We start from the raw sequence: 27,013 nt of genomic DNA, 5'->3' as shown, positions 1-27,013 counted from the left end.
ATTAAGATAACATTAATAGGTCTAAAATTATGTATTATCAATGACTGTGATGCAAAGAATGAGATAAAAAATAGGAAGGCATGAAGATGTTGAGTCAGGGAAAGAAGTGTTGAATTTTCAGGGAAAGAATATTTTGTTTTACTGGATTAGGAATAGGATAAATATGAGAAAATGAGTGACAATAAAATTTTGATTGAAGAACAAGTAAATGGAAGTGAATTACTTATACATTTTATTTACTAATATGAATAGTTAAAATTAGTTTAGATGATTTTTTATGTACTTTGGTACACAGAAAAGTCTTAACCAATGATTTGCATGCAAGGTGCAAGGTTTATACAGAAGCTAAGAGGAAACAGTTTAAAGGTTTATGAAGAAAATAATTTTTTTTTTAAGTTTGATGCTGTTATCCTAATAATGGAGGATGCAAACATAAAGGTATTAGATGTAACTGCGAGAACGGAAGGCTGATATGTACACATACATAAAGTAAATTGTGCACTTTATGACAATATAAATATATGTAGAGACAAATTTATGTGCAAATGCAAAAGAATGACAGAACATAGTTATATGATAATAGGCATCCTATCTTGTTAGTTTAAATTGTGTATTGCTCAGGGAATCACAATTGTACACCTAAAAATGTCAGGGAACACACACAAGTTTACTTTTTCTACAAACACAAATTCCTTCTTAAATTTTAAAGTATAAGAAGGAAAGTAGCTGCAGAGAATTGATCAATTCAAAACAGCTCTCAGGGAGTATTTCAAGTCTCAGTGGATATGTCCCTGCTCCAAGCCTGACTAAATCTTTAGGCATACTGGTGTATCTATCCTATGTCTGTAAGTGCTACTCAAATATCTTTGTTAGGCCAGTTTAGAAGATTGTTAGATGGTACAAATTTAAATGTACTAGAATAAGTGGTATATTTCCATAAATTTAACTAGACTATAAAATGTGTTATATTTGTATGTTTGATTACTCCTGTTCGACGTGACATTGTAATGATTGTATATGTATACCTTTGGAGCTTTTCTCCCCGGGCCTCCGCTGAAAATGGACATGTATCCAGTCGGACTATCCCAGTCAATAAATGTTAAATAAATAAATCCAATATAAACAATTTTTAGAAAGCAGTGATTGGGACTTAGTAAAACAGAAAGTGATAGATTTGAAGGCAAAAGATAAATGGGTAGAAATTGAGACAAAAAGTTATGGTGCAAAAATGAGTATCTTGGCTTCCAATGAAGAAGGCTTGATAGCAGAAGTTAAGGCTGAAGTAGGAGGGGAAGGAGTACTATATAAAACAAACAGAGGAGTAATTCATGTTTTATAAATTACATCTCTGGAATATACAGACAGCTGAAATAAATCCATCTAAAAAAAAAACAAAACTTTGGATGGATACAGCCCAAAGAATGAGTTGTGTTTTTACTCTTATAAGGATCTGTGTAAAGAGAAAACTGTTTTATCTTTTAAAAGAATGGTTAAATGAAGTAACAAAAGATTTAAAGGTGGGAAGTAGTATAATATATTGTACTGTAAAAAGAGAAAAGGCATATTTTGGAAAAGCACAGATCAGTTGTTTAGAGCAGTAAGACCTAAGGAAAATCATGATGACAAAAGTAACAAAGGTATTGAGTGGTATGGCAAATCATCCTTACAGCACTTCTTCCCACTCACCCAATTTCTTGCTGGTTTGACAGATGCTGCAGTCCTTTGGACTTGCTCTGTAATCTGCTGGGACTAGTCATGAAACCTAAAGGCATCCTATGGATTTTGCCATTCGCATTCCATTAGGGGATTTTGGTTATGCTCCATCCACTCCCTCTCCCCTTTGATTCAAGTTGTTGCATCCAAGGGGGTAAGCATGCATTGAAGACATTGCAATAAATAGTTTCATCACTACAGCAGCTCAACCAAGCCCACCACTAGATCCATTTGGACTATGTCACCTATCATGTGACATTCCCCAACTTACACTAGGGACTGGTGCAGCAGATGCCCACATCACTACTCTCTCCTGAGATGTTAATGCCCATTCCTCCCTGCTACTCTGACAGCTGCCTAAGCCTCCAATCAAACTCAAGTCAGCTAGGCCATAGTCAGAGCTTTATTCCTCTATGCATGCCACTGGAATGGCCATGTTAAACAGATTTTTTGATATGTTGTGGGACATTAAAGAACTACTATTATTATTAAGACTAGAAGAAGTATATTCTATTGCACAAAAATGTGCCATATAGCAGATGTCTTTGAGATGAAAAATTTTGAATGGTTATGGAACAGATTAAATAAATATGTGAGTTTAGAGAGAAATGCATAAAAGTACTCGACAGCTTCTGTGAATATATTTGTCAATTCATTTATTAATTGCTGAATAGGAAAATAATGTTGAACCATGGTGTAAGATAAGAATTTCCATAAATGGAATTTTATTCTCAGTTGCAATCAACGGAAGTAAGAAAATTGTTAAAGATAGTACAAAGGAAGGCATCTGGGGAGATGACTTCATGAGTCAAAGTGTGGTCATTTTAAATTATGCAGCTGTTGTAACACTGTTGACACAGAACATACTATGGATGAAATACGTTTTGATTAGAGCAGGCTAAGGCTGGTGCTAACCAAGGATAAGAGTGAAGGTTTTGATAACAGAGTAAAGAGAGCTGAAGTCCATTTTAATGAAAGAAAAATGATGCATTAGGAGTAGCATTTGGGAAGGAGGTTGTTGTAAATCTGGAACAGGAAGGGATGAACATCTTGAAATGTTTAGAAAAGATAAAGGTTTAGGATCGTTTTTATGGGAAAGTAAAATGATTTAAAGATGTTTTCATGAATAAATATAAAGTATGAATAGAATGCAATTTTGTATAATTATGAAAGGAAAATAAATTTGGGGAAACCGAAATTTGAAATTTTAGAATGTGACAGAAAGAAATTTTATAATAAGGTTGGATGCCTGTCATTTAATAACAACACTTTTATCAAGTGCTGAATGATCAAATAGAAGAGAGTGAAAAGACCTTCACCAACAGCTGATTTTTTTTCTCCACTGTTCGACCGAGGAGTAAATATATTCAAGTTTGGTGGGTATGGATGTATGGGGACTTACCCCCCTGCATAAAAAACTTACCTCTGGGGTTTGGCAAAAGTTACTTCATTCCTTTTCTTTCAATTATTCAGTACTTGATAAAATGCTGTTAATAGACTTGACATGCATCCAATGAGGTTATATTCTTTTATTTTGTTAACCCATGGAAAAAAAATTGGAATAAGGTTTAATAAAAGCTTTTCATAGAAGTTAGTAAATGATTAAATAGGAGGTGTATTGCCATGATTTTGTATCGTGATTATATACAAGAGAACGTGTAATGAAAGGACAGATACAAAGAATGTTAAAAGACAAAATGATAGACCATCCCTGGGATACATTAACACCTACACTAAGTGTGTACTGTTCTGAGTAAACAGACAACACAAACATAGTTCTCACCTTCTTTCTCCAAATTTTAGTCTTCATACTGATTTTATTGTAGCCTTAGATATTGAGGGGGGGGGTCATAAAGTTTACCAAAAAAGTGTAGATTATATGTACTCTTAGTGTAATCTTGCTGAGTGACTAGACAGCCAGAAAATGTTCTACAGATGTTGATGTTCTTAAATACAGATCATATAAACTTAGTGTACACAGTGTAGACATCAATCAATCTGGCCGCATATGTTTCTTTACTGTGATGGAATGAAGGACTCTGGGATTAAGTTTAGTAAGATGTTTACAGTTGAACGATTTAGTCAAGTGAACATGAAAATGGTTAAATATGTATTTTTGGAATGTTGAATAAAGACAAGGAAGACAATTTGGTCAGATTATCTGTATTGTATTAGTGGGTAGTTTTGATTAGAAGAAATTCAGAGATTTTGTGTAATAATTTTTTTAGGAATGGGTGATGCTCTACAAAAAAATGAATAATGGTTATGGAACAATAGGGTGGATAGAAGTACTGACAACCAGTGTATTTTTAATTATAGAGAATTGGAGATTATGGGAGATATGTTATTTAATATAATGGGGCAAGTCCCATGCAATGATATAAATGTGTTTATAAACGCATTGATTCATTTGTTTAATCATTTTAAATAAATATTTCCATTTATGAAATGTTGATGCAATATAGAATATTTGATTCATTGAATGTATTTTGACTATGAAGTAAAATGAAAATGTTTCTGCTCCTTTTGATAAGTGTCGTCAGATGTTTTACAACCAAACAAACTTCCACCAACTCAGGTAAGATGAGTCCATGGTTTAATGTCATACCAGAAGACCAGATACTGTACTAACACCACATCAAACAAAAGTGTTAGCTCATGTCAACACTAAGAATAATTTAACTGTACACGTTTTTTTCTGTCTATTCACACCTCCTTGAGTACTAGGTAAATTGCAAGCAGGTATGAAAAGTTATAATGCAAAAATATTTTGTGTGGAACTGAGGCACCATTTCTTTTTGTTCTAGCACTAAGGTTTTAGTTTAAAGTGCTGTTTCATTGTATTTTAATTGCTTGTAGCACAGTCATTTTTAATTTCTTTTTGGCAAATTCAGGCAATATCTTATGACATCCAGTTTCCTTAAAGATACTGAAATTCCTTTTAGTTAAGCACACTGTATAAAATAATTGGTATGTAAACATGCACATTTCTAATTGTTGCATTTTTAATCAATAAACTAAGGTGACAAATGAGGATTTTACTGATAAGGATATTCATCCTTAAACTACATCCTGACATAATTCTGTAACATTTATTTCCTAGCTATACATTTTGTGGTAATATACTCAAAAAGTTGTATAGACATAAGAATGTATGTATATGTGTTTAATTCTGCACATGCTCCACATAATAACTTTTATTTTTTATTTATTTGTTAACCAGCTAAGTCCGTTGTACGTAAGTATCTCATTTCAAGGGTGATGCAGGGTGCTTTCTGGTTATATAATTTCAAGGAAATGAAGGCTGATGGAATCTTATCCTTGACAACAGAAAGCGACCTGTTCCTACTGCTATGGTAACTGCCAGATTACTTAATTCTCTGCCCTAACTGCAGACTATTGATCATAGCTATAAAGCTGCTTATTTGAGTTTAGGCAGTTACTACTTCCCCTAGTATATGAATCCAGTGAGTAGCAACTTGTAATTCAACTTTTGTGCTGCCTTTTTAACAGTAAGCACTGTGACTTTATAATAATCAAAATAGTGTCTGAAAATAGATCATGCTCTACTCTTGTGAGAAAAAAAGAAATCAAATGTATGCTAATCAAATATAAACGATCATGAGTTCTGGTAGTCATTCTACTGACTTTGGTTGCAATTTTAGATGTGGTATAATGTACCTTCCATTATACGATGTGAAGCTGCCATGGGTTAAGCTACATTTGCAATGCAATATTAATGGGGACTCACCAGAGGCACAGTCAAGCATCTACTATGCATTCCAGTTACTCAACAAACGAAAATGGATGAAAGGACACCATTCATAAAGCATGGCACAAATAGTATCTGTAAATCCCACTTTCACCAACATATTGTACAATATGCTTAAATGCTCATATCTAGGAATACCCCAACACAATGATAAATATGTGAGTCTGAAGTAAGTCCCCCTCTCACCTTTTGTTCTGGGGAATAAAACTTGCACTTAATGTGGAAATAGTGTGTTTCTTACCTCATCTAAAGTACAGCTGTAGAATAAAGATGTCTTGTGTAATGCTCAGAAAGTAAATACTCTTTTTATTGCGTGGTTAATATATCACATTAGTTGTCTGTATTTGTGTATGTATGAATGTCACAATAGTAAGGACAGACAGTGATTTTCTATGAAAAATTATTAAGATTGCAGCATCTCAGACAGTCTTCTTTTCTGATGTGATCTCAGAGTTAGCTTTTATCAGCAGCAGGTATGTGGGAGGCAGCCCTCCCAAATCAGAGCATTTATGGGGAGGGGGTATTACCCCCATCAAAATGCCTTAGCATTGTTTTTCCTTTGAGTGTTGATGGCTGTGTTCCATGTTGGCATTTTGTAACTGCAAGTGCAAGGATTAATCAGATCTTTATCAAGTCTTTGTCATGCAGTCCCATTAATGTCTATTTGAAAAACATATATCAACTTTTTTGGCTTCCTTTGTCTGGTAAATTTCTTGAAATTCATTTTTCAAACACATATGGTAATGAATGATGACGGGAATATAATCCACAATATAGTCTTTAAAATAAAGGTATGTCCCCAGTCCCATCTTCTGTCAGTTGTAATATAAAATAGAATATATTGTTGTGTAAAGCAGTCTCCGCTACTTCTGTATGATGCAAAATAAAGTAGTAAATTTTAATGATCTTGGGCTGACCATTCACACCTTCTGTTCCTTATAAAATAAAATAGGGAATGTTCACTGTCAAAGGTAGTGCCTACTTCTAACTCCTTTGTTGTTGCTTGAGCTTCTGTCTTCAGTAGTGTAAAACATAAGTAGTTGCTATCTTAGTTACCGCTCTTACTTTTCATCTCTTGTAAAAAATGGTAAATATTCTCTCTCAAGGGAAGCCTTCTGTTCATTCTACAACAATCTTCTCAAAGGCTTGTTCTATATAGACTCATTTCTAGGCATATTTACAGTGTTATGTTGAATCGGTTAGGTAATACACACCTTAACTCATTAACACTTCAGACATGTTTGGCTAATAGTGTGCAAGATGTCTGCAGTTTTGAAAGCTAACCAAATTTTTACTGGCATTTTGTAAAAAAAACAACAAAATAATTGCGATAAACACTTTTAATGGAGATGCTAAGACGGTGATTTGCAGTTGCTTTTCAATCAGTTTTACTTCTTCACATTTCAGCTGCTAAACTGCTCCTTGATTGATGCATATTCAGTTCTGTGAGTACACTTAAAAACACTGATCATGACATGCCAGCCAGCATATAAAAATAATGAATATGTGCCACAGTAATCCGGGAAATGCAAGAAATCTGTTGTCAGTACATCACCGTGCAGGAAGTGTGCTATATCTGCAGTTCTGGGACTACTAATATGTTAGATAGGATGCTGCAGTGCAGGAGGTGTGATACGATAGTCCTGGAAATTCAGATGTAGCTAATTTGTCATTAGACACATCACAGATGGAGGGAGCGTGCTACAGTAAATTCTGGGAGTGCCACAAATCTGTTGGTCAGAAGACCCTGTGCAGAGGGTGTTCTGTAGTAATAAAGGAAATGTAGCTAGTTATTCAGTGATTACTTGGCAATGCAGGCAGTATGCTACAGTCACCACTAATCTGTCTATCAGCAGGCCACAGTACAGAAGGTGTGTTGCAGTCATCATGGAAATAAAGCTAATCTGTCAGTCATTATGAGCATGGTAATCTGACAGTAGGAACACTGCAGTATGTGATTTCTTTTACAGTAATACACGTAGGTGGTATGCATTCCAATGTGTAAATAAATTAAGAATGTGTACCAGAGTGATTAATAACTTTTCTGAGTATTCGGCCAGTGTACATAAATGCCATGGCTAATGCACAGAGCTAACGACTGGACAGTCTAGTTTGGGAACATCCAACAAAAGTAGCCAGAGCTGCACAGCCCATGGTGAAGAGAATAAGAGAACACAATATCCTATGGAAAACAGGAACAATGATATAGTTAGCGCCATAGACGACTGTTGTGTAATGTGATATGGTGCAGAGTGATCTTATCCCTGTGCTTTCTTTCCTTTGTTAGGTCAAGTGCTATTGATAACATTCCATAGTGAAAATCTCATTAGCATCCCATTCTGCTCCACTGCATTGTTTAGCCAGTAAAGAGGAATTTCATCACACATTGCACTACTATGTAGGAGGTAATAAAATGGAAGCTTTATAAAGTGGGGATTTCCATCACACATTACAGTACTATGCAGGAACTAATAAGATGGAGGCTTTATAAAGTGGGGAATTCCATCACACATTACAGTACTATGCAGGAGCTAATAAGATGGAGGCTTTATAAAGTGGGGAATTCCATCACACATTACAGTACTATGCAGGAGCTAATAAGATGGAGGCTTTATAAAGTGGGGAATTCCATCACACATTACAGTACTATGCAGGAACTAATAAGATGGAGGCTTTATAAAGTGGGGAATTCCATCACACATTATAGTACTATGCAGGAACTAATAAGATGGAGGCTTTATAAAGTGGGGAATTAAATCACAAATTACAGTACTATGCAGGAACTAATAAGATGGAAGCTTTATAAAGTAGGGAATTCCATCACAGAAGCAAATCTGAGGCACAATAGGGCAGGTACACTATAATTACCCTTTGCCATGTAAAATATTATTAGATCCCGTATCCCAGACCTTGTCATCATTCAGCAGAAGGATTGCTATGCATTTATATGGTTGGATGACAAAATTTTATTGGGGTTTCAGAAAAACATAAACATTTTGAAGCTTTTGACTGCTTGACACTGATAGGCATGCTAAGACAGGAATTTTGTAAACACCAATTTGCACATTAAATCATCAGTCTACTAACTACCCTATCGCATATTAAATCTCTCTACATTGTTTAAAATTCAAATTAATAACCTTACCAAATAGAAAGTTCAGCTGGTAGATATTTTTCTGTATACAGGTACGTAAAGAGATGCAGAAGACTGTTACACAAAAGCAGACTTCATAGACAGATACACACACACACACATGTGGCCTTCTATAGTTATGTAAAGAATCTCCATGGCAATACCCAGATTTGCTCTGAGCTACTGCACAATGGTACCTTCTGTACCGAGACAACAGATATTGCCAGCATACTGGTTGACAGATTCAGTGCCAACTCCCCCTCTCCCCAAAGGACCAATCACAATACCAGTAGATTGCCAGGCACCCTGTACTACTGCTGCACAGGTTAAAACAGCAGTGTCCAAGAACAAGAATATAGCTTCTATGGGACATGACAATATCCCTGGTTGTGTTATACATGAACTACAGAGTGAACTGGCACCTCACCTGTGGGCTCTGTTCAATTACAGCCTCACCTCAGGCTTTGTCCCTGCCAAATGGCACACTGCTACAGTTATCCCTCTCCACAAAGGAGGAGTGACTACAGACCCTGAGAACTATCGCCCCATTAGCATGATGAGTCTGATATGCAAAGCTATGGAACGCATCATCATGGACCTAATAAACAAGGATATAGGGACTCTCCAAACTCTGGATCCCACACAGTTTGGTTTTGTGAAGGGTAGATCATGTCTGTTAACTTAGTCAACTTCGTTGAGTCAGTCACCAGAGCTGTGGATGAAGGCAAGGTGGTTCATACAGCCTACCTTGATCTGGCCAAGACTTTTGATACCATTCCCCACTCAAGAATAATAGAAAAACTCACTAAGCTTGGCATCAACCCCTATATCACTATGTGGGTTGCAAACTGGCTCACAGATAATACCCACAGTGTAAAAGTAGCTGACTCCAAGTTAGACTGCCAATTAGTCACTAGTGGAGTCCCACAGGGTTTGGCCCTGGGTCCTCTCCTGTTTGGTATCTACTTCTCTGAAGTCCAGGCCAACACAAAGGGACTCTGGCTGACAAAGTTCGCAGACAGTTGCAAGTTGGGAGCTATTATTATCTCCCCACGTGATGTTGACATCCTACAGAATGGCCTCACTGTGACCAACGACAGGTGTGAGAACTATGGCCTTAAGCTCAATGCCAAAATATGTGTCGTCATCCCCTTTGGGAAAAACGCAGTTCCCACGAATTACCACATTGATAGTAGTCCACTGAACACAGAGGACATAAGGGATCTGGGAACACAGATTGACAGCAACCTCTCTTTTAATCACCACGTTGCCACTGTGATCAGAAAGTCCTTCTATGTGGCACATCTCATTACTAAGGGTTTTTCATTCAGGAAGAAAGAGGTCATTGTCACCCTCTACTCTTCCCTCATTAGGCCAATCATCGAGTACAATGCCCCATTTGGCATATACCTCACTAGACACCTGCAACAACTGGGGATGCTGCAAAAAAGTACCTCACAAAGAGGATCGTAGGCCTTAAACACTTGTCCTATATGGACAGACTCAAACAACTCCAACTATTCTTCATCTCATATCGCCTACTTAGAGGCAGTCTCTGCTTGACCTACAAAGCCAAGAATTACCCAGCTCTGTTAGAAATGCTACATCTAAAAAAATCCCAATCCGTCCGCACCACACGCTCCAAAGACCTCAACCTCATTACCACAATTAACAGAACATGCTGGAGGGACAAGTTCATAATCCAGAGACTGCCCATGCTATGGAACAGACTTCCCATACATGTCAATCAGAGCACCTCACTGACGCTCTTCAAGAGAAATCTTGATGAGTGGATGGAAAACAGAAAATTCACCCCGGGGATAACACCAGTGGCTCTACTTGACAGAAGCACTGGGAACTAAGTTTGGGCGGCACTATGCCAGGGTAATCATATGGCTAGGCTTGCAAACACCCCAGGGCCATTAGCCTAGACACCTATGAACCTATGCACATGTAAATGCACCCATATACAAACACAAACACATGTACATGCACCCATATACAAACACATGTATATGCGCATGTAAATGCTCCTATATATATATATATATATATATATATATATATATATATATATATAAACACAAACACATACATACGCATGTAAATGCACCCATATACAAACACATGTAAATGCACCTATACACATGCAGGTCAAACAACTTAGATGGTATATAAGCAGCTGCTGTCATCTCACTAAATCTTCTAACACTTTCCAGGCTGATGCACCATTGCCCCGTTCTTGCTCTGTACTAACTCTTGATTTATTCATTTTCAATTTAATATATCTATTTAGCATGCGTGCTCACAAGCACCCTCCACATGCATCTATTTCTATATCTATATTTCTAAGTATCTATATATCTCTATTTTTATACATCTATCTGTCTATGTATAGATAGAGTATCATTAACTCCTTTTTCCCAGTTTTCTTTGTGTTTATATGTGTATAAATATATATATATATATATATATATATATATATATATATATATATATATATATATATATATATATGTGTGTGTGTGTGTGTGTGTGTGTGTGTAGATATAGAAGACGCACATGCAGACTCACAAATATCCTGGGAAAGTCAGAAGAGCACTATTGTCCTAATTATGTGTGAAGAGAATGAAATGCCTGGTTTCGATTATTAGTTACATGAGCACATGCAATGTTTAGCAGCCTGATGAACCATTTAATTTTCATGTTTTAATATAGAGATTATAAACTCAGAATAAAGTTTCCTCTGGCTTTGTATTCTCTTGAACTTTTCATGTTTTTTTTTTTTTGTAAAAGTTTCTTTGCTTTTTAAGGCTATTTCCAATTAGAAAATATGATAAATGCTGCATACTGATATAAATTAATTTATTGAAAAGTATCTTGTTTCCCAGCCTGTTTATACCCTTTTAACATTCATATGTTTGTCATGAATGGAGATACAACAGAAAGTAAATTCACAAGCAAATGTATAGTAACATAGAATTTCATATATAAAACAATAAACAAAAAAATTGCTGATGGGAGTATTACTTTTGTTTTATTTTGACTTTTTTCAAAAGAAATCTACTATAAAATTAAAGAAAAGTAGATAAACTGTAATTATACTTTTGAAAAATATTACTTACTCACTCACTGTAAATGGACTTAACACACTTCAGCTCCACTCATTAATTTGCTAATAACTTTGGTTATCCAAAACATTTTTAACTTGCAAGGTGAACTTCAAAAATGTTAGACATCTTTTAAAAAAAGTGGGCCTCAACTGATGAAAAATTCTACATGCATCTAATAACACGTATAAGTAATTATTTTAAAAAATGGTACACATTTTGGGTTGAGACTGAAATTGGTCCAATAGTATCAGTGCTCTAACCCAGTTAACAAATTCTAACTAACTAACTAACTAACTAATTAACTAACTAAATTACCGTTGCTCCAGTTAAATGAATAACCATAGAATTGTCAAATCATAGAATTGAAAACATACCTCCTCTGTATACTTTCCACGTGTAGTACTTCCCCCTGAATGGAATATCATCAAAGTCCCTGCACTGTAACTGCCTGAAATCCTCGGCATTAGGGAGACATTCCTAAATGAAAGACAACTGTGCATAAATATCAAAAGAAACTTCAAGAAAAACAAAATATATATCTGTTGTATCTATCTATGATCAGTATTTCTGACTCTGTCTTGCTCACATTGTAGCAGATATAAACGGATATAAACAGGTACAGTATGATTATATGCAATGTATTATTTTGAATCTATATTTGTTTAGTAGGCTTGTACTTGCTTAGATTAACCCAATGTGCTGCTTTCATAGAAAAAATTGTTTATTATAAGTACTGATGGGGTTGGGAGTGATCCATAAACTCCATGTAAGACCGCTTCTAACTTCTAACCATCAGGATATGAAATGCCAATTCCAGGGTATTACACCTTCAAGTAAAAACTTTCAGAGTTTAATGGTCTATTCATGGTTAAAACTACTTACAAACTATGTGAATTAGGAGGAGTCAAATCAATAAATGAACAGAACATCCAATGAGTTGCTGAAATTCAATTTCTATGAACACTAGAGTGTTTTGCAGAGGGAAACCAACACCCCCCCCACCATCTATGTGGCGGTCACTATTCTACACACTCTGGACTTATATCTACCTTCTTCTAGTCTTCTAAGACTACTGTTACACAACTGTGACTTAGAGCAAACTGTGTCAGTGTTAAAGTGGCTTTCAACTACAGTTTTCAGCTTAATAAAATTGACAATAATTGAACAAGGTGCTTTTGGTCATTTGAATTTTTCAGTTATTAAGATAAGGTAAAGTGGATGATCAAAATTAGTCACAGTATTCTTGGGGTAAACTAAGGTAGAAAAACAATAATGTTCCTTAACCATACATTTTGACCAGTATTTGTTAAGCAGATTAGAGCACTGTTCTAAGTGGACCTTTCTCAAGTTCAGACTGGGGACACACAAAATTTCGAATGCCATGAAAAACATTCAAATGTCACAGTATCATTCTCAAATAGAATATATAATTTTAAACAATTATAGTTACACACATGCAGCAGTAGTATATAGGTAGTACTATCAGCATACCTTTCAACCTTTTAGGCCAAGAAATCTTTATAAAGCCATAAATAAAGGTGGGGCAAAAGGCCCAAAAATAGAACCAGCTTTTAAATATTGCTCTTACAACCTTAGAAAGTTGATAGAATAACAGGTTTTCCATTATCATGTATTTTTAAATTGTATAAAGTCTGAAACTCAAATGTGAATTATTTTCTAACTTCAGTCTTTAATGATTTGCCACAATTTGCCAGAAAGCCTCAGATTTATGGAAAACGGATGCAAAATATGAAGCAAAAATCTGGACATTCTGTGAAAATCTATACATTTGAGAGGCATGATTGTCAGAGAGAGTACATATTTTAAACAGTTATATTTATGTTATAATACTTACAGAATGTATGGCGAGAAAGGGCACTTTTAGGTGGATTTGTGTTTCTCCATTGTTAAGGAAGCATTTACATTTTGTATGTTTGAAAAACGAGGACTTTAGTTCTAAGTGAACTTTAACAAAAGATGCATAGATTTCATATGTGGAAGGATCATACCTCTTTAGTGTACCATTACGAGGAACATACCTCATTCGGGGTCTTTAAAAGTTCATAGTCCGAAGTTCCACATTGAAAGGGTCTGTCACATATTTAGTCTTAGGAATTTTTTTAACTGATATCAATGGTAAATAAGTAAAATCATCATGTTTTAACCATCCTATGACCTTCCTAGATGAAGTTGTTAGTAAGACATTAGTATGTGTTCCACATTTTGCCATTTGTTCCATATTACGAGGGCTAGAGTTCCTCATTTTAGAGATGGAAGGTTGAGGGTTATGGGAAAGACAGTAGTCCAGATTGCTGGGCCAAGACTTGAGAAGGCTTAGTCAGTAGAGTGGAGATTTGAATGAGGGGCCGAGGGGTAGGATATGTGGTGGAAGTGCCCTAAGATGCTGGGAGTGCTCTAAGATTAATACATCAGCAGACGATTCTACAAGCTAAAGCACTAAACCAACTACAAAAACAAAGCAAAGCAGAAACACAGCTCAGTGCACCATCCTGATTAAAAAGAGACTTTTAATAGCAAAAGTAAGGCATAACAGCAAAAGACCCTTTCACAATCAGCATTTTCAGGCAATTACAAGCATTTTAAAAACACCCTCTTATAAAACATATACAAGTCACATGCCCAATTACATTGTGAATCAATTACAGTATAGAACATGCACTAAAACATTCAATGTGTCATTCCTATCTCTTTTAAAATAGGTTTCAAGTTGCTGAGTCCAGGAAATGTATAAGCATCACATTCATGGATCCATTTATATTCAGTCACTTCTGTGTGGTTAGTGTAATCACTAACCCCTAGTGTTAGATTGCTCCAGTTCTAATACACTGGAACATACATTTATGCTTTTCATCTTTGTCAGTCCCATTTTGTGCTAAGACGGTCATGTGTTTTTATTAACATCAGATACATGCCATATATACATCCTGTGAATGAATGATTAGTTATACCTACATTATAAGGATAGCATGTCTGCCATAATGTTAAATACATGAATTGTATACTTGAACATTTGGTATAACATTGAAAAAAAACATTACATGATTCTGGGCAGATGTAGAATTCAATTCTATTAATATCAGTTCATATTGAAGAGTTCTCACAGGGAAAAGTCCCTTCCTTAACTGTTTAATTTATAAGTGGTGGGAATTTACAGCATGACCTCTTCTTAGGGTTTTCACTAAGAATAATTGTAAACAAACCAACCTAGCATCAGTAGTGAGCATTCTCCATTTCCTTTTAATAATTGCACAGATAGTTCCCACATCTCTGGAATAAGTTAAAGAATATAATTTATCAGGCACATTGTGTGCCATTTTCTCTGTCCTCCTACAAAATGTCCGAATTTTACAGTTAGTTTCAGTGATTTAAGATTGCTGGTACCATTTTGTCATACAGACTGTGAAACAGGAAGACAAATGCATTAAGGTTATTTAGATCATCTATTAGGCCAGCTGCAATGACAGTGGTTCTGAGTTCCAAAGGTAGCCATTTGGCTTTATAAATGTTCATAGGTTCATAGGTGTGTACTAGGCTAATGGCCCTGGGGCCTTTACAAATCTAGCCATAGGATTACCCTGGCATAGTGCCACCTGACCTTAGTTCATAGTGCCTCTGTCGAGAAGAGTCACTGGAATTATCCCTGGGGTGAATTTTCTGTTTCCCATCCACTTATCGAGATTTCTCTTGAAGAGGGTCAGCGAGGTGCTCTGCTTGACATGTATGGAAAGTCTGTTCCATAGCATGGGCAGTCTCTGGGTTATGAACCTGTTCCTCCAGCATGTTCTGTTAATAGTGGTAATGAGGTTGAGGTCTCTGGAGCATGTGGTGTGGTAGGATTGGGATTTCTTTAGATGTAGCATTTCTGACAGAGCTGGGTCAGACATGGCTTTGTAAGTCAAGCAGAGATTGCCTCTAAGTAGGTGATATGAGATGGAGAATAGTTGGAGTTTTTTGAGTCTGTCCATACAGGACAAGTGTTTAAGGCCTAGGATCCTCTTTGTGAGGTACTTTTGCGGCCTCTCCAGCAGTTGCAGGTGTCTAGTGAAGTACATGCCAAATGGGGCATTGTACTTGATGATTGGTATAATGAAGGAAGAGTAGAGGGAGACACTGACCTCTGTCTTCTTGGATGCAAAACCCTGAGTAATGAGATGTGCCACATAGAAGGACTTTGTGACCACAGTAGCAATGTGGTGATCAAAAGAAAGGTTGCTGTCAGCCTGTGTTCCCAGATCACTTATAACACCTTCTGTGTTCAGTGGACTACCATCAGTGTGGTAATTCATGGGAAGTGTTTTTTTCCCAACTAGGATGATGACACATTTTTTGGCATTGAGCTTAAGGCCATAGTTCTGACACCACTCGTTGGTCTCAGTGAGGCCACTCTGTAGGATGTGAACATCACTTGGGGAGTTAGTAATATTTCCCAAATTATAGTCGTCTGCAAACTTTGTCAGCCAGAGCACCTTTGTGTTGGCCTAGACTTCAGAGAAGTAGATACCAAACAGGAGAGGACCCAGGACCGAAGCCTGTGGGAATCCACTCATGACTAGTCGGCAGTCTGACTTGGAGTCAGCTACTTTCACACTGTGGGTTCTATCTGTGAGCCAGTTTGCAACCCACCTAGTGATATAGAGGTTGATGCCAAGCTTAGTGAGTTTTTCTATGATTTCTGAGTGGGGAATGGTATCAAAGGCCTTGGCCAGATCAAGGTAGGCTGTATGAACCACCTTGCCTTCATCCACAGCTCTGGTGACTGACTCAAAGAAGTCGACCAAGTAGAGCAGGCATGATCTACACTTTACAAAACCAATCTGTGTGGGATCCAGAGTTTGGAGATTCTGTGTATCCTTGTTTATTAGGTCCACGATGATGCATTTCATAGTTTTGCAGATCAGACTCATCAGGCTAATGGGGCAATAGTTCCCAGGGTCTGTAGTTGCTCCTCCTTTGTGGAGAGATTGACTGTAGCAGTGTGCCATTCGGTAGGGACAAAGCCTGAGGTGAGGCTGTGATTGAACAGGGCACACAGGTGAGGTGCCAGTTCAATCTGTAGTTCATGTAGAACACAACCGGTGATATTGTCAGGTCCTATAGAAGCTGTATTCTTGGGCTTGGACAGTGCTGTTTTAACCTGTGCAGCATTAATACTGGGTGCCTGGAAATCTACTGGTATTGTGATTGGTCCTTTGGGGGGGTGGGGTAAAGTTGGCACTGAATCTGTCAGCCAGTATAGTGGCAATATCTGTTGGCTCGGTATTGGAGGTACCATTGTTCAGTAGCTCATAGCAAATCTGGGTATTGCCGTGGAGGTTCTTATAGAAGGCCTTGTGGTTGTCTTTATTATATGCTGCAATTCTATTTTCATAGCTAGCTTTAGAGGATTTGATGAGGGATCTCAACTTTCTGCTTGGGACTTTACCTTATTCCACATCAGTTTCCTCCTCCTGTTGTGGAGTTTGTTTATGGCAGAGGACCATCAGATTGGCTTCCTTTTTCTGGAGGAGAGCATCTTGGTTCTATTGGGTATGGCGAGATCCATGCATTTGCGTACATGTTTGTACAGTGCATTGGTGTATGATTCTGCAGTCACGCAACTTTTCTCCATTTGCATGGGTGCCGTCAAGTTAGCCATGTCTGTTTTTAGAAGCCCAGAGTTAGCTTTGAAGAAGTTTTTCATGGTGGTTACCTTTGTGGGGTGGTGGGGTGGTGGGGTGGGAGGGATGTGGATTTCCAAGGTGATTAGTTTGTGGTCAGATCTAACCAGGGAGGAGCTGACTATTGGTGTAGAGCAACGATCGCCCATGTTAGTAATGACCAGGTCAAGGATGTTGCTACCTCTAATGGGGATAAGAATGAGCTGGTCCAGGGCATTGGAATTAATGAACTCCAGGAAATGTTGGGCAAGTGTATTGGTACATGAGTAGTTTACCCAGTTAATGGAGGGGTAGTTGAAGACACCTAGTAAGAGAGTGTTAGGTTGGACCCTAATAATCTCCAGGGTGTTTAGGAACGTGGAGTGCAAGTCTTGGGATATGATTGGGGACCTATAGCAGGCTACAACCTGAATCACTGTCTTACCCACTGTTAGCCCAACATAACGCATCAGAGATACTTCAGGTGCAGCTATCAGTCTGGAGGTGTGCGCATCCTTTATGAATATGGAAACACCACTGCCTTTGGAGCTTTGGTCCAAGTTCGGTACAAGGCGGATGAAGTAGTTATGTTTGATGGTTTGTAGGGTTTTGCGTTTACATTCTGATGCATTGGCTAAGATGAGGAGACTATATCACAGATGGGGGGGGGACTTTACCAGTGGCAACTCTTGTGTCATGAAAAAGGAAGTGACATATTTTAATGAACCAGAAGAGCAGAGTGTTTACTTTGGTCTTAGTGTTTTATATGAATGCACTTTTGTTTGTTGAAGTTGAGGTTAAGTCAGATGCTAAGGTGATTGCAAGATGGAATGTTTTTGTTGTCTCCTGATTGGGACTAGGTAGTTGTATTAAACAGCAGTGTCCATAAATAGGTAGAAATAAGAAGAAAACAACAATGTATGAATGGAGTAGGGAATTGTGCAGTTGCTGAATATGTTTGATAGTCTTTGTTGGTTTCCAAAGAGCATAGATTTGTTTTTTCTTGTGCTTAGAATTAGTCTACAAGTAAGTAGCTACTCTGATACATTTTGTAGTTCTTTTTTCCAGCTGATTTATGACTTTTATCATGACTTAAATGGAACATGTATAATAAAAATTATATATATATATATATATATATATATATATATATATATATACACACACACACACACACACACACACACACACACACACATGTTTTTGCAGTTGATATGGTAATACAATTTTATGCAAAATATCATGGTATCAAGTGAACAATTCACAGTTTATCCATAGTGAAGAAAATAACCCCATCATGATTAAAGTATGACTTTTCCATGAGTGTAACATAATACGTTATGATTATGGAATGAAATTCTTTATAAAAAGAAATATCTTATCTAGTTTAAGTGAGGTGTAACTAAAAAGGTCAAACACATTTTGTCAGCCAGATGGTATAAGTGTAAAAAAAGAATGGCTGCATGTTTAGGTGAGTTATCATCTGTAGGATGATGGACTTAACATTTTAATTGGTATCGATATCAGTATAGAGAGGAATGAATGTTTGAGATGGGAAATGCTGATAAGATGATTTGTGAGATTAGAGTACAACTCTGAGTGTATATATGTGAGTGTTTGCATTCTAAGGTTACTGTAGGGTATAAGGAAGGGGGACAGATTTTGTGTTATGTTTTGTTAGTGGAATGTATGAAGTGCGTGTGTGTGTGCATGTCTTGTTTAGTGGTATTGTTAGAGAAGATCCCAGATCTACCATTATATGTGCTACCACTAATCCTAATCCTGTCCATGACTCTAACCCCAACCCTACACTGATGTTTGATACACAATTACTAAAATATCGGGAAGAGAGTTTCATGACTATTATCTATTTTCTTAAGAATTTTCACCTAAGTACCTATGGGGCAAACTTCAAGGGTAGTAAAAGTACTGACCCCCTGCATCGTTTTTTCAGTATCAGAACAAAAAGGGACTGTAGAGTTGCACAGGACCAAGTAAAATGTCTAATGCTAGAAGCGTAGGAAATCAATTCACGGACCTAAGCTATTTAATAACTTCAGAACAGTATAAAATCATAGGGATAATAGAAACTTGTGACTCTCCTCTTTATCACTTAAACGATTTTGTTAAATATGAATGCTTGAGGCAAGTTTCAAGAGATGGCTGGGTAGTTTTATAGGTGCATAGCTCTGTCACATCATCCCTGTTTAAGAATATGCCTACGTATGAGACAATGTTTGGATTCATACAGGTACAAACTGACCATTGCATACAGTATACCAAATATGGACAATAATTTGCATAGGGAGTACCTACATAATTTAGATGACTTGCTGAATTGTAAAAGTGATATACTATTATTGGGTGATATAAATTACCCTGGAATATGTTGGAAGTCACTATGTACTAGATCTTACTTTGCTAAATAATTTGTTGGTCTTGTGTCATACTATGGAATGACTCTGTTTGTGTAATTCCATACCGATGAGAAATAACTTGGTCCTTATATTAACTAATGTACCAGCTAGAGTTCAGTCTATAAAGATACTCCCACCATTAGGGTCATCAAATCATAACTGTCACATTTGTTATTGATAATTCATTAAATGGGACTGCACATTTAAAAACCTATGAATATGGAAAGTTCGACTTAAAGTTTTGCTGAACATTATGTGAGATGTGATTGCATGACTATAGTTGGTAGATCAGATAGTTGCTATGGATACAGTGTTTTGGAGAAGCTGGTTCAGGAGGGAGTTACTACTTCAGTAAAACAAAAGAGAAACAATTCTTCTTTTACAGTTTGGTGGAACAAAGAAATTTTGACATTGTATAGGAGAAAAAGCAGAGCTTAGAAACCTTAGTATGGTTCCCTTTAAATATGAACAGAAAAATATTTAATGTATCATGTATGAACTTGAAAAAGGGAATTACTAACTGTAAAATATGTTTTGAAAATGAATTAATTAGCAATATTTCAAATAAAAATGCTTTTTATACTGTAGATATATAAATGTAATTAGTAGCAATACTTTTTCTTTACTCGTGTTATTAATGGTGAGACAATTACTGAGTCTATTAAAATTGCTAATGAATTTAATTTATTCTTCTCAAGCACTTGGCAAGATGTATAGATAAATGATGTCTACAGCTGTTTAGTAACAGTCATGCCCAGTGATAGCAGGAATGAATATTACCAGAGCACTTTTCAAGTTGAAAGGTACTACCTCTATGGGCCTTGATATGATCCCAAGTTAGTTGTTGAATTTTATAAAAACTACTATTTTACCTGCCTTAAGTTTAGTATGTAATAAACTGTTATAATCAGGAACTTTTCCAGAAGCCTAGAAACTGTCTTCTGTAACTCTAATTCATAAAGGTGTCTCAAAGGATCAGTTTAACTTCCTTATTGGAAAAATGTTTTGAGAGATGCCTATTAGATCTTAATTTCTGATCTTGCTGCATTTGATATGTAATAATTGGAATATATCATTTCTGCTTTTGCAGTATTTCATTATCAGCAGCAGCAGCCCACTTTTTTCCATTTTTTCTACATGGGGTTGGGGTATCGTGTTAACTATCACCAGCTCTCTTGATTCAGTGCCACACTCCTGCCTTCTTCATCACTCATGCCTGACTGTCGCAGATCTTTCTTCACACAATCCATCCACCTCATTGCTAGATGTCCTTGCTTCCCCTTACCTTCTTTCTGTCTGAACACAATCTTCCTCACCAGATTGTCTTATGCTTTTCTGCACATGTCCAAACCACAGTAATATGTTCTTTGATCTTTTCTGCAATTGGAGCTACTTTGGCTTCTGCTCTTATGTCCTCATTTCTTCACCTGTCCCGCAGTGTGCATCCTACTACCTTCCTCAGGCACTTCATTTCTGTCACCTCTAGCTTCTTCATCTGCTCTGCCTTTACTGCCCAGGTTTCTGTACCATACAGTGGTACTGGTCACACCACTGTTTTGTACGACTTACTTTTCAGTTTCTTTGGCATTCTTCTGTCATGGACTACACCTGACACTTTATGCCAGTTAACTGCAGCCCCTCTGATTCTAGCTATGACCTCTTCTTTCAGACTTCCCTTCTCCTCAACCACCCCTCCCAGATACTTGAAGCTCTTTACCTCTTCCACTATCTTCTCTTCTGTCTTTATTGTCAGCTTCTTCTGATTTCCCCAATTTGCTGCCATTACCACCATCTTATCTGTGATTAGTTTTATCCCATGTGCCTTCAGTTTTGCATTCCATTCTCCTATCCTTTGCTGAAGTTCTAGCTCAGAGTCTGCCTGTAATGCCAGATCATCTGCATACAGCAACATTGTTGATCTGTCCCCTCCAACCTGTTTGCTAATGTAGTCCATCACCAGTATAAACAGCAGTGGTGTCACAGCTAAACCCTGGTGTACACCCACTCCCACTGGGAACCCCTCTGTGAGGCCAAACACTTATTTGTACTTGAGTCATTGGGTCCTTGTACATAGCCTGCATTAATTCTACCAATGCTTCTGGGACTTCAAACCACCACACTACTGCCCAAATCGGCTTTCTTGGGACCTTGTCATATGCTTTCTCCAAGTGTAGGAATGCCCAGTTGGACTCTCTCCTCATCTCTAGCTTCTTCTCAGGTATCTGTCTCAATGCAAACATCAGGTCAGTCATGCTGTATCCTGATCTGAATCCGAACTGCTCATCTCTCATCTTACATTCAACTGCTCTGCATATCCGTTTATCAATCACCCTCTCCAGAACTTTCATGCAATGTGATTCAAGTTTGATGCCTCTGTACTGCCCACAGTTGTGGATGTCCCGTTTGTTCTTGTACACTGGCACAAGTATGCTTATTCTCTAGTCATCTGGGATATGCCTTTATCTTCACACTGTTATTAGTACCCTTAGGAGCCATTTCTCCCCTATCTCACCCAGCATCTTTATCATATCTACTGTGGCCTCATCTGAGCCTGCTGCCTTCCATGACTTCATTTTCTTTGGTGGTATTCTTACTTCTTCTAGGGTGGGCTCCTATTTCTCTCATCATAGGCTGGTTTGGGGGCAGTACAGCTTCTGTGGGTTTTTCTTCATTCAGAAGCTGCTGGAAATACTCCTTCCATCTGCCTTTGATGTCCTGTGGACTGGTGAGCAGGTTGTTGCTGCCATCCCTTATGAAGGGTGTCTGACTATCTTCTTTATATTTCTGTCTTTGCCTTGTAACCTGATATAGTTTCTTTGTGCCACTTACTGAGTCACTTTCCAGAAGCTGGTACAGTACCTCCGGTGCCCTATTCCTTGCTATTGCAACTTATTTCTTAGCTTCTTTGTTAGCCAACCAATAGTCCTTCCTAGCCTGGTCAGTCTTTTCTATCTCCCACTTCTTCCTGCACTCATTCTTTCTTTTGATGACTTCTTGGACTTCTGCATTCTGCCATTAGCTTTCCTTATGTACCTTAGTTCCATACCTAGCTTGGCCACATATCTTTTCTGTAGTCCTAACACATGCTGTTTTTAGGCACTGCCATTCTTGTTCAACTCCACCCATTTCCTCCTCTTCTTTGGGTGCTAGAGCCCTGAGTAATTCCTTGAACTGTTGAACTTTCTCTCCAGTCAACTTGAAGGTCTTCAGACTGGTTTCTGTTGACCTTAGAGCCTTCTCTGACCACTGCTTACAGCTGATTGTGGCAACTAGTGGTTTATGCTGTGGGCCAACTGTTTCACTGGGGATGACTTTGCAATCATGGATCCTACCCCAGTGCCTTTTTCTTAGTTGGAGGAAGTTTACCTGAGTTGCATGTTTGGCTACTTTTGTGTGTGATCTTTGACTGTCTCTCTTTCTGAACCATGTGTTGGCTACTATCAAGCCATTTGCCTGACAGAAGTCTAGAATGGCTTCTCCTTCTTTATTCTTGTTGCCCCACCCATGTGGACCCAGGCAGTCCTCATATCTTGTTCTGTCTGTCCCGATATGTGCATTCAAGTCACCCATTATCAACAACAATCCATGTTGTCCAGCTTTATCTACTAGGTCCTGCTACTGCTTTCTGAATGCACTCTTTTCCTTACTATCACAACCCTGCTGTGAGGCATAGGCTGAAATTATGAATATTGCCCTATCATTACACTGGAGTCTGATTGCCATGAGTCTGTCATTAATTCTGATGATATCCCTCACTGCCTTCTGAGGCCTCTCTCTTACCACGGTTCCAACACCATTTCTAGCCTGTCCCCATCCTGAGTAGTGGAGTATGGATTCCAAGAAAAGTGGCTCTGCTGCACTGCCCTTCCATCTCATCTCTTGGATACATAGGATGTCCAGCCTCCTCCATATCATCATGTCATCCACTTCCATCCTGTCAGTGAACCTACATTAAACTTATCAATTCTCAGTTTATGTTTGGCAGTTTGGTTAGTTTTACGTCCAGCTTTTGCTCAACAGAGCTATCCCAAGTAACCCAGGTTGTGCAACTAAACACCGGCTAGCCAGTAGCTTATTGACCCAGGGCTGATGGACATTTATGGGGGCACACACTGGCCAACAGCGGCACATATACCCCTCCCAGCATTAGCAAGAATCCTGGGTGTAGGTCAGAGTAGGCCGGGTCCTCAAACCACTTATCACCGCTAACTACCCATGCCCATTTTGGCAACAATAGTCAACATGACCAAATCACCTAGATTCATATTTTATACCATCAAATGGCTAGCCCTACTACAGCATACAGTCTGTGATCCTTGTCTTCCTATCTTGAGGATACTGCACACCAAAGTAGATGTCCAAAGCAATTGGTTTGTACAACTCTTCCCCTTATAGGGCACCATGTAGAGTCTGTGGTGCTGCCCACAGCTCCATTCATTGGTGTGTGTCTATGTGTGTATGTATATATATATATATATATATATATATATATATATATATAGAGCTGTATTTGATATGTCATAATTGGAATATACATGCATTAAAATTGTTTTACCGCTGTGCTATGCCAAATTATTATAAATATTTCTATATTTGTCTGAAACTTTTCTTTCTAGTCCTTCACAGATTGCTTCACCATTTTCAAAACTATTATTGACAGCTACACAGTTATGCACTTCCATTGCTAGTCTAAGTGACCTGAAACTTTGTAGGCTATAGCAAGGATTACTGTAGTTTGCAGCAAAATATCAACATCGAAGACTTTAATCTGCTTAGTCATACTTTAAACTTTGTTTATAACTGATTCTCTCAGTCTGCATTTGCCTGCTGTGTCACAAGGGGCAAGTCACTTAACTAAATAGTACTCTGAAGTGATTGAAAAATTGGACCAAGCTCCTCAGTGGTTCCCAGGTCTGAATGCCAAGCAACTACCTATGATTCTATGAGCTATTTATCTGGAAATGCACAAAGAAAAGTGACCATAACCTACTTGCAGGGAGCCAAATCTAGGGATAACACAAATAGGCTGATAAGATTATAAAACGTCTAGTGGCAGTTACGACGATCACATGCAACAAGAAATGTTGGAACATTATAATATCTCACTAGTAATGGAACTACCCACTGCTAAAGTGAGTCTCCATTTTGACAGAGTATGCCACCATGACATATAGACAAAAATAGCGCTTTCATTCTTTTGTTAAGGTTTTGTTGGTGTACACAGGAAATTTATTGCCCACGTCTCACTAGTGTGCTTTGTGTTAAATTGTCTGAAGCTGTCTCCTTGAATACCACAGGTACTTTGGAATATTTTTCCTCCATAATGTCTTTTTGGAGAGACTTAAATTCCAAATGCCATGAATTTGGCAAATAACAGAGAGCACTCTACCCTACATAAGTAGCAGAGGAGATATTTCAAGATTCAAGATTATTCCTTAGCTAGAATAGATTCTAATTTGCAGTTAACATAGACTTGGCTTGAAGATAAATCATGCCTACTCTGAATATGAATTGTTTTTAATGTCCATTGTTTATTTGATAGATCATATGGTACTGAACCCATATTTATCAAAATTATTTCAAAGGAAGGATACGGGATATGCAGCTAAGGCTTGAATTATTAAATAGTTTGTTCAGTATCGCGGATTGCAACTTCAAATTATACTATTAGACCACATCCATATCAGCAAATGACCAAAATATTTTAACTAAATCTCACGATTAGAAATCAGGGATAATCCATTTATAATGGCAGATTTAAGTTACCCTAAAATAGACATATTAATCTTTCAGTGCAACAAGAACAATCTAAAGTAGAGACACATGAGCCCTACTAGCATGGAAGTATCTTCAAATGCAAATGTTGGGTCTTTATGCTTCCCAGCTAATTTTACTTCCATTGTAATTAGTTTCTAGCTATGATACTGTTGTTTTCAGACTAAGAAAAGGATTCAGTTCCAGCAATAACACATCTACATTGCCAACATCACTTGTATATCTTTCTTCTGGGGCTTTGTCACCTGCATCTCTTGACATGGGAAGCTGAGCACTCTATACTCCTACTACTTATTTATACTAATTCTGGGATTGTCATTGTTAGTGGTGCAACAGGTAGCAGACTCACCTTTGATGCAGAAGGTTGTGGGTTCTGTTCCCAAACCAGAAAGATTGATTACTGACACTGCTGTGCAGCATAAGGAGGGAGGGGTTCTGCTCTCCAAAGAGTGTCATGCTTTGCATGAGATGTTAAATTGAGGTTCCATGTGCTTGCGTTGGTGGTAGCTCAGGTGGATGTAAAAGATCTTATGATACCTATTGAAAAGAGTAGGAGTCTTATTTTAAACAACATAAAAGACAGTTTTTCACATATTTACAGGCACATAGTAGCTGACTCCAAGTCAGACTGCCAACAAGTCATGAGTGGAGTCCCACAGGGTTCAGTCCTGGGTCCTCTCCTGTTTGGTATCTACTTCCCTGAAGTCCAGGAAAACATGAGTGGACTCTGGCTGATGAAGTTCACACAGGATTGCAAGTTGGGAGCTATTATTAACTCCCCAAGTGATGCTGACATCCTACAGAAAGGCCTCACTGAGACCAACGACTGGCATCAGAACCATGGCCTTAAGCTAAATGCCAAAAGATGTGTCATCATCCCCTTTGGGAAAAATTCAGTTCCCATGAATTACCACATCTATGGTAGTACACTGAACACATAAGGCGTTATAAGATATCTAGGAACACAGGTAGAAAGCAGCCTCTCGTTTGACCACCACATTGCCACCATGGTCCGAAAGTCCTTCTATGTGGCATGTCTCATTACTAAGGGTTTTGCATCCAGGAAGAAACAGGTCATTGTCTCTCTCTACTCTTCCCTCATTAGGCCAGTCATTGAGTACAATGCCCCACTTGGTATGTAACTCACTAGACACCTGCAATAACTGGAGAGGCCATAAAAGTACCTCACAGAGAATCCTAGGTCTTAAACACTTGTCCTATATGGACTGACTCAAAAAACTCCAACTATTCTCTGTCTCATATTCCCTACTTAGAGGCAATCTCTGCTTGACAAAGCCATGTCTGACCCAGCTCTGTTAGAAATGCTACATCTAAAGAAATTCCAATCCCTCCGCACCACATGCTCCAGAGACCTCAACCTCATTACCGCAGTCAACAGAACAAGCTGGAGGGACAGGTGCATAACCCAGAGA

General features: G+C 37.8%; 1 protein-coding gene across 1 annotated transcript in view; it reads right to left on the bottom strand.

Annotated features, from left to right (window-relative positions):
* LOC122787163 (A disintegrin and metalloproteinase with thrombospondin motifs 10-like) overlaps nt 1-27,013 on the bottom strand; it is a 1,217,364-nt gene that overhangs the window by 321,739 nt on the left and 868,612 nt on the right. Inside the window, exon 15 of the mRNA XM_044053741.1 lies at nt 12,106-12,208. Within this exon, the coding sequence (XP_043909676.1) occupies nt 12,106-12,208 (103 nt within the window). The remainder of the gene's footprint in view (nt 1-12,105; nt 12,209-27,013) is intronic.

Source organism: Protopterus annectens, chromosome 13.part0 (genome assembly GCF_019279795.1).
Source record: "Protopterus annectens isolate FY-2018-M chromosome 13.part0, PAN1.0, whole genome shotgun sequence".
NCBI classification, from domain to species: Eukaryota; Metazoa; Chordata; order Ceratodontiformes; family Protopteridae; genus Protopterus; species Protopterus annectens.
The sequence above is the reverse complement of the archived record's forward strand: the minus strand, read 5'-3'. Positions and strand labels throughout refer to the sequence as shown.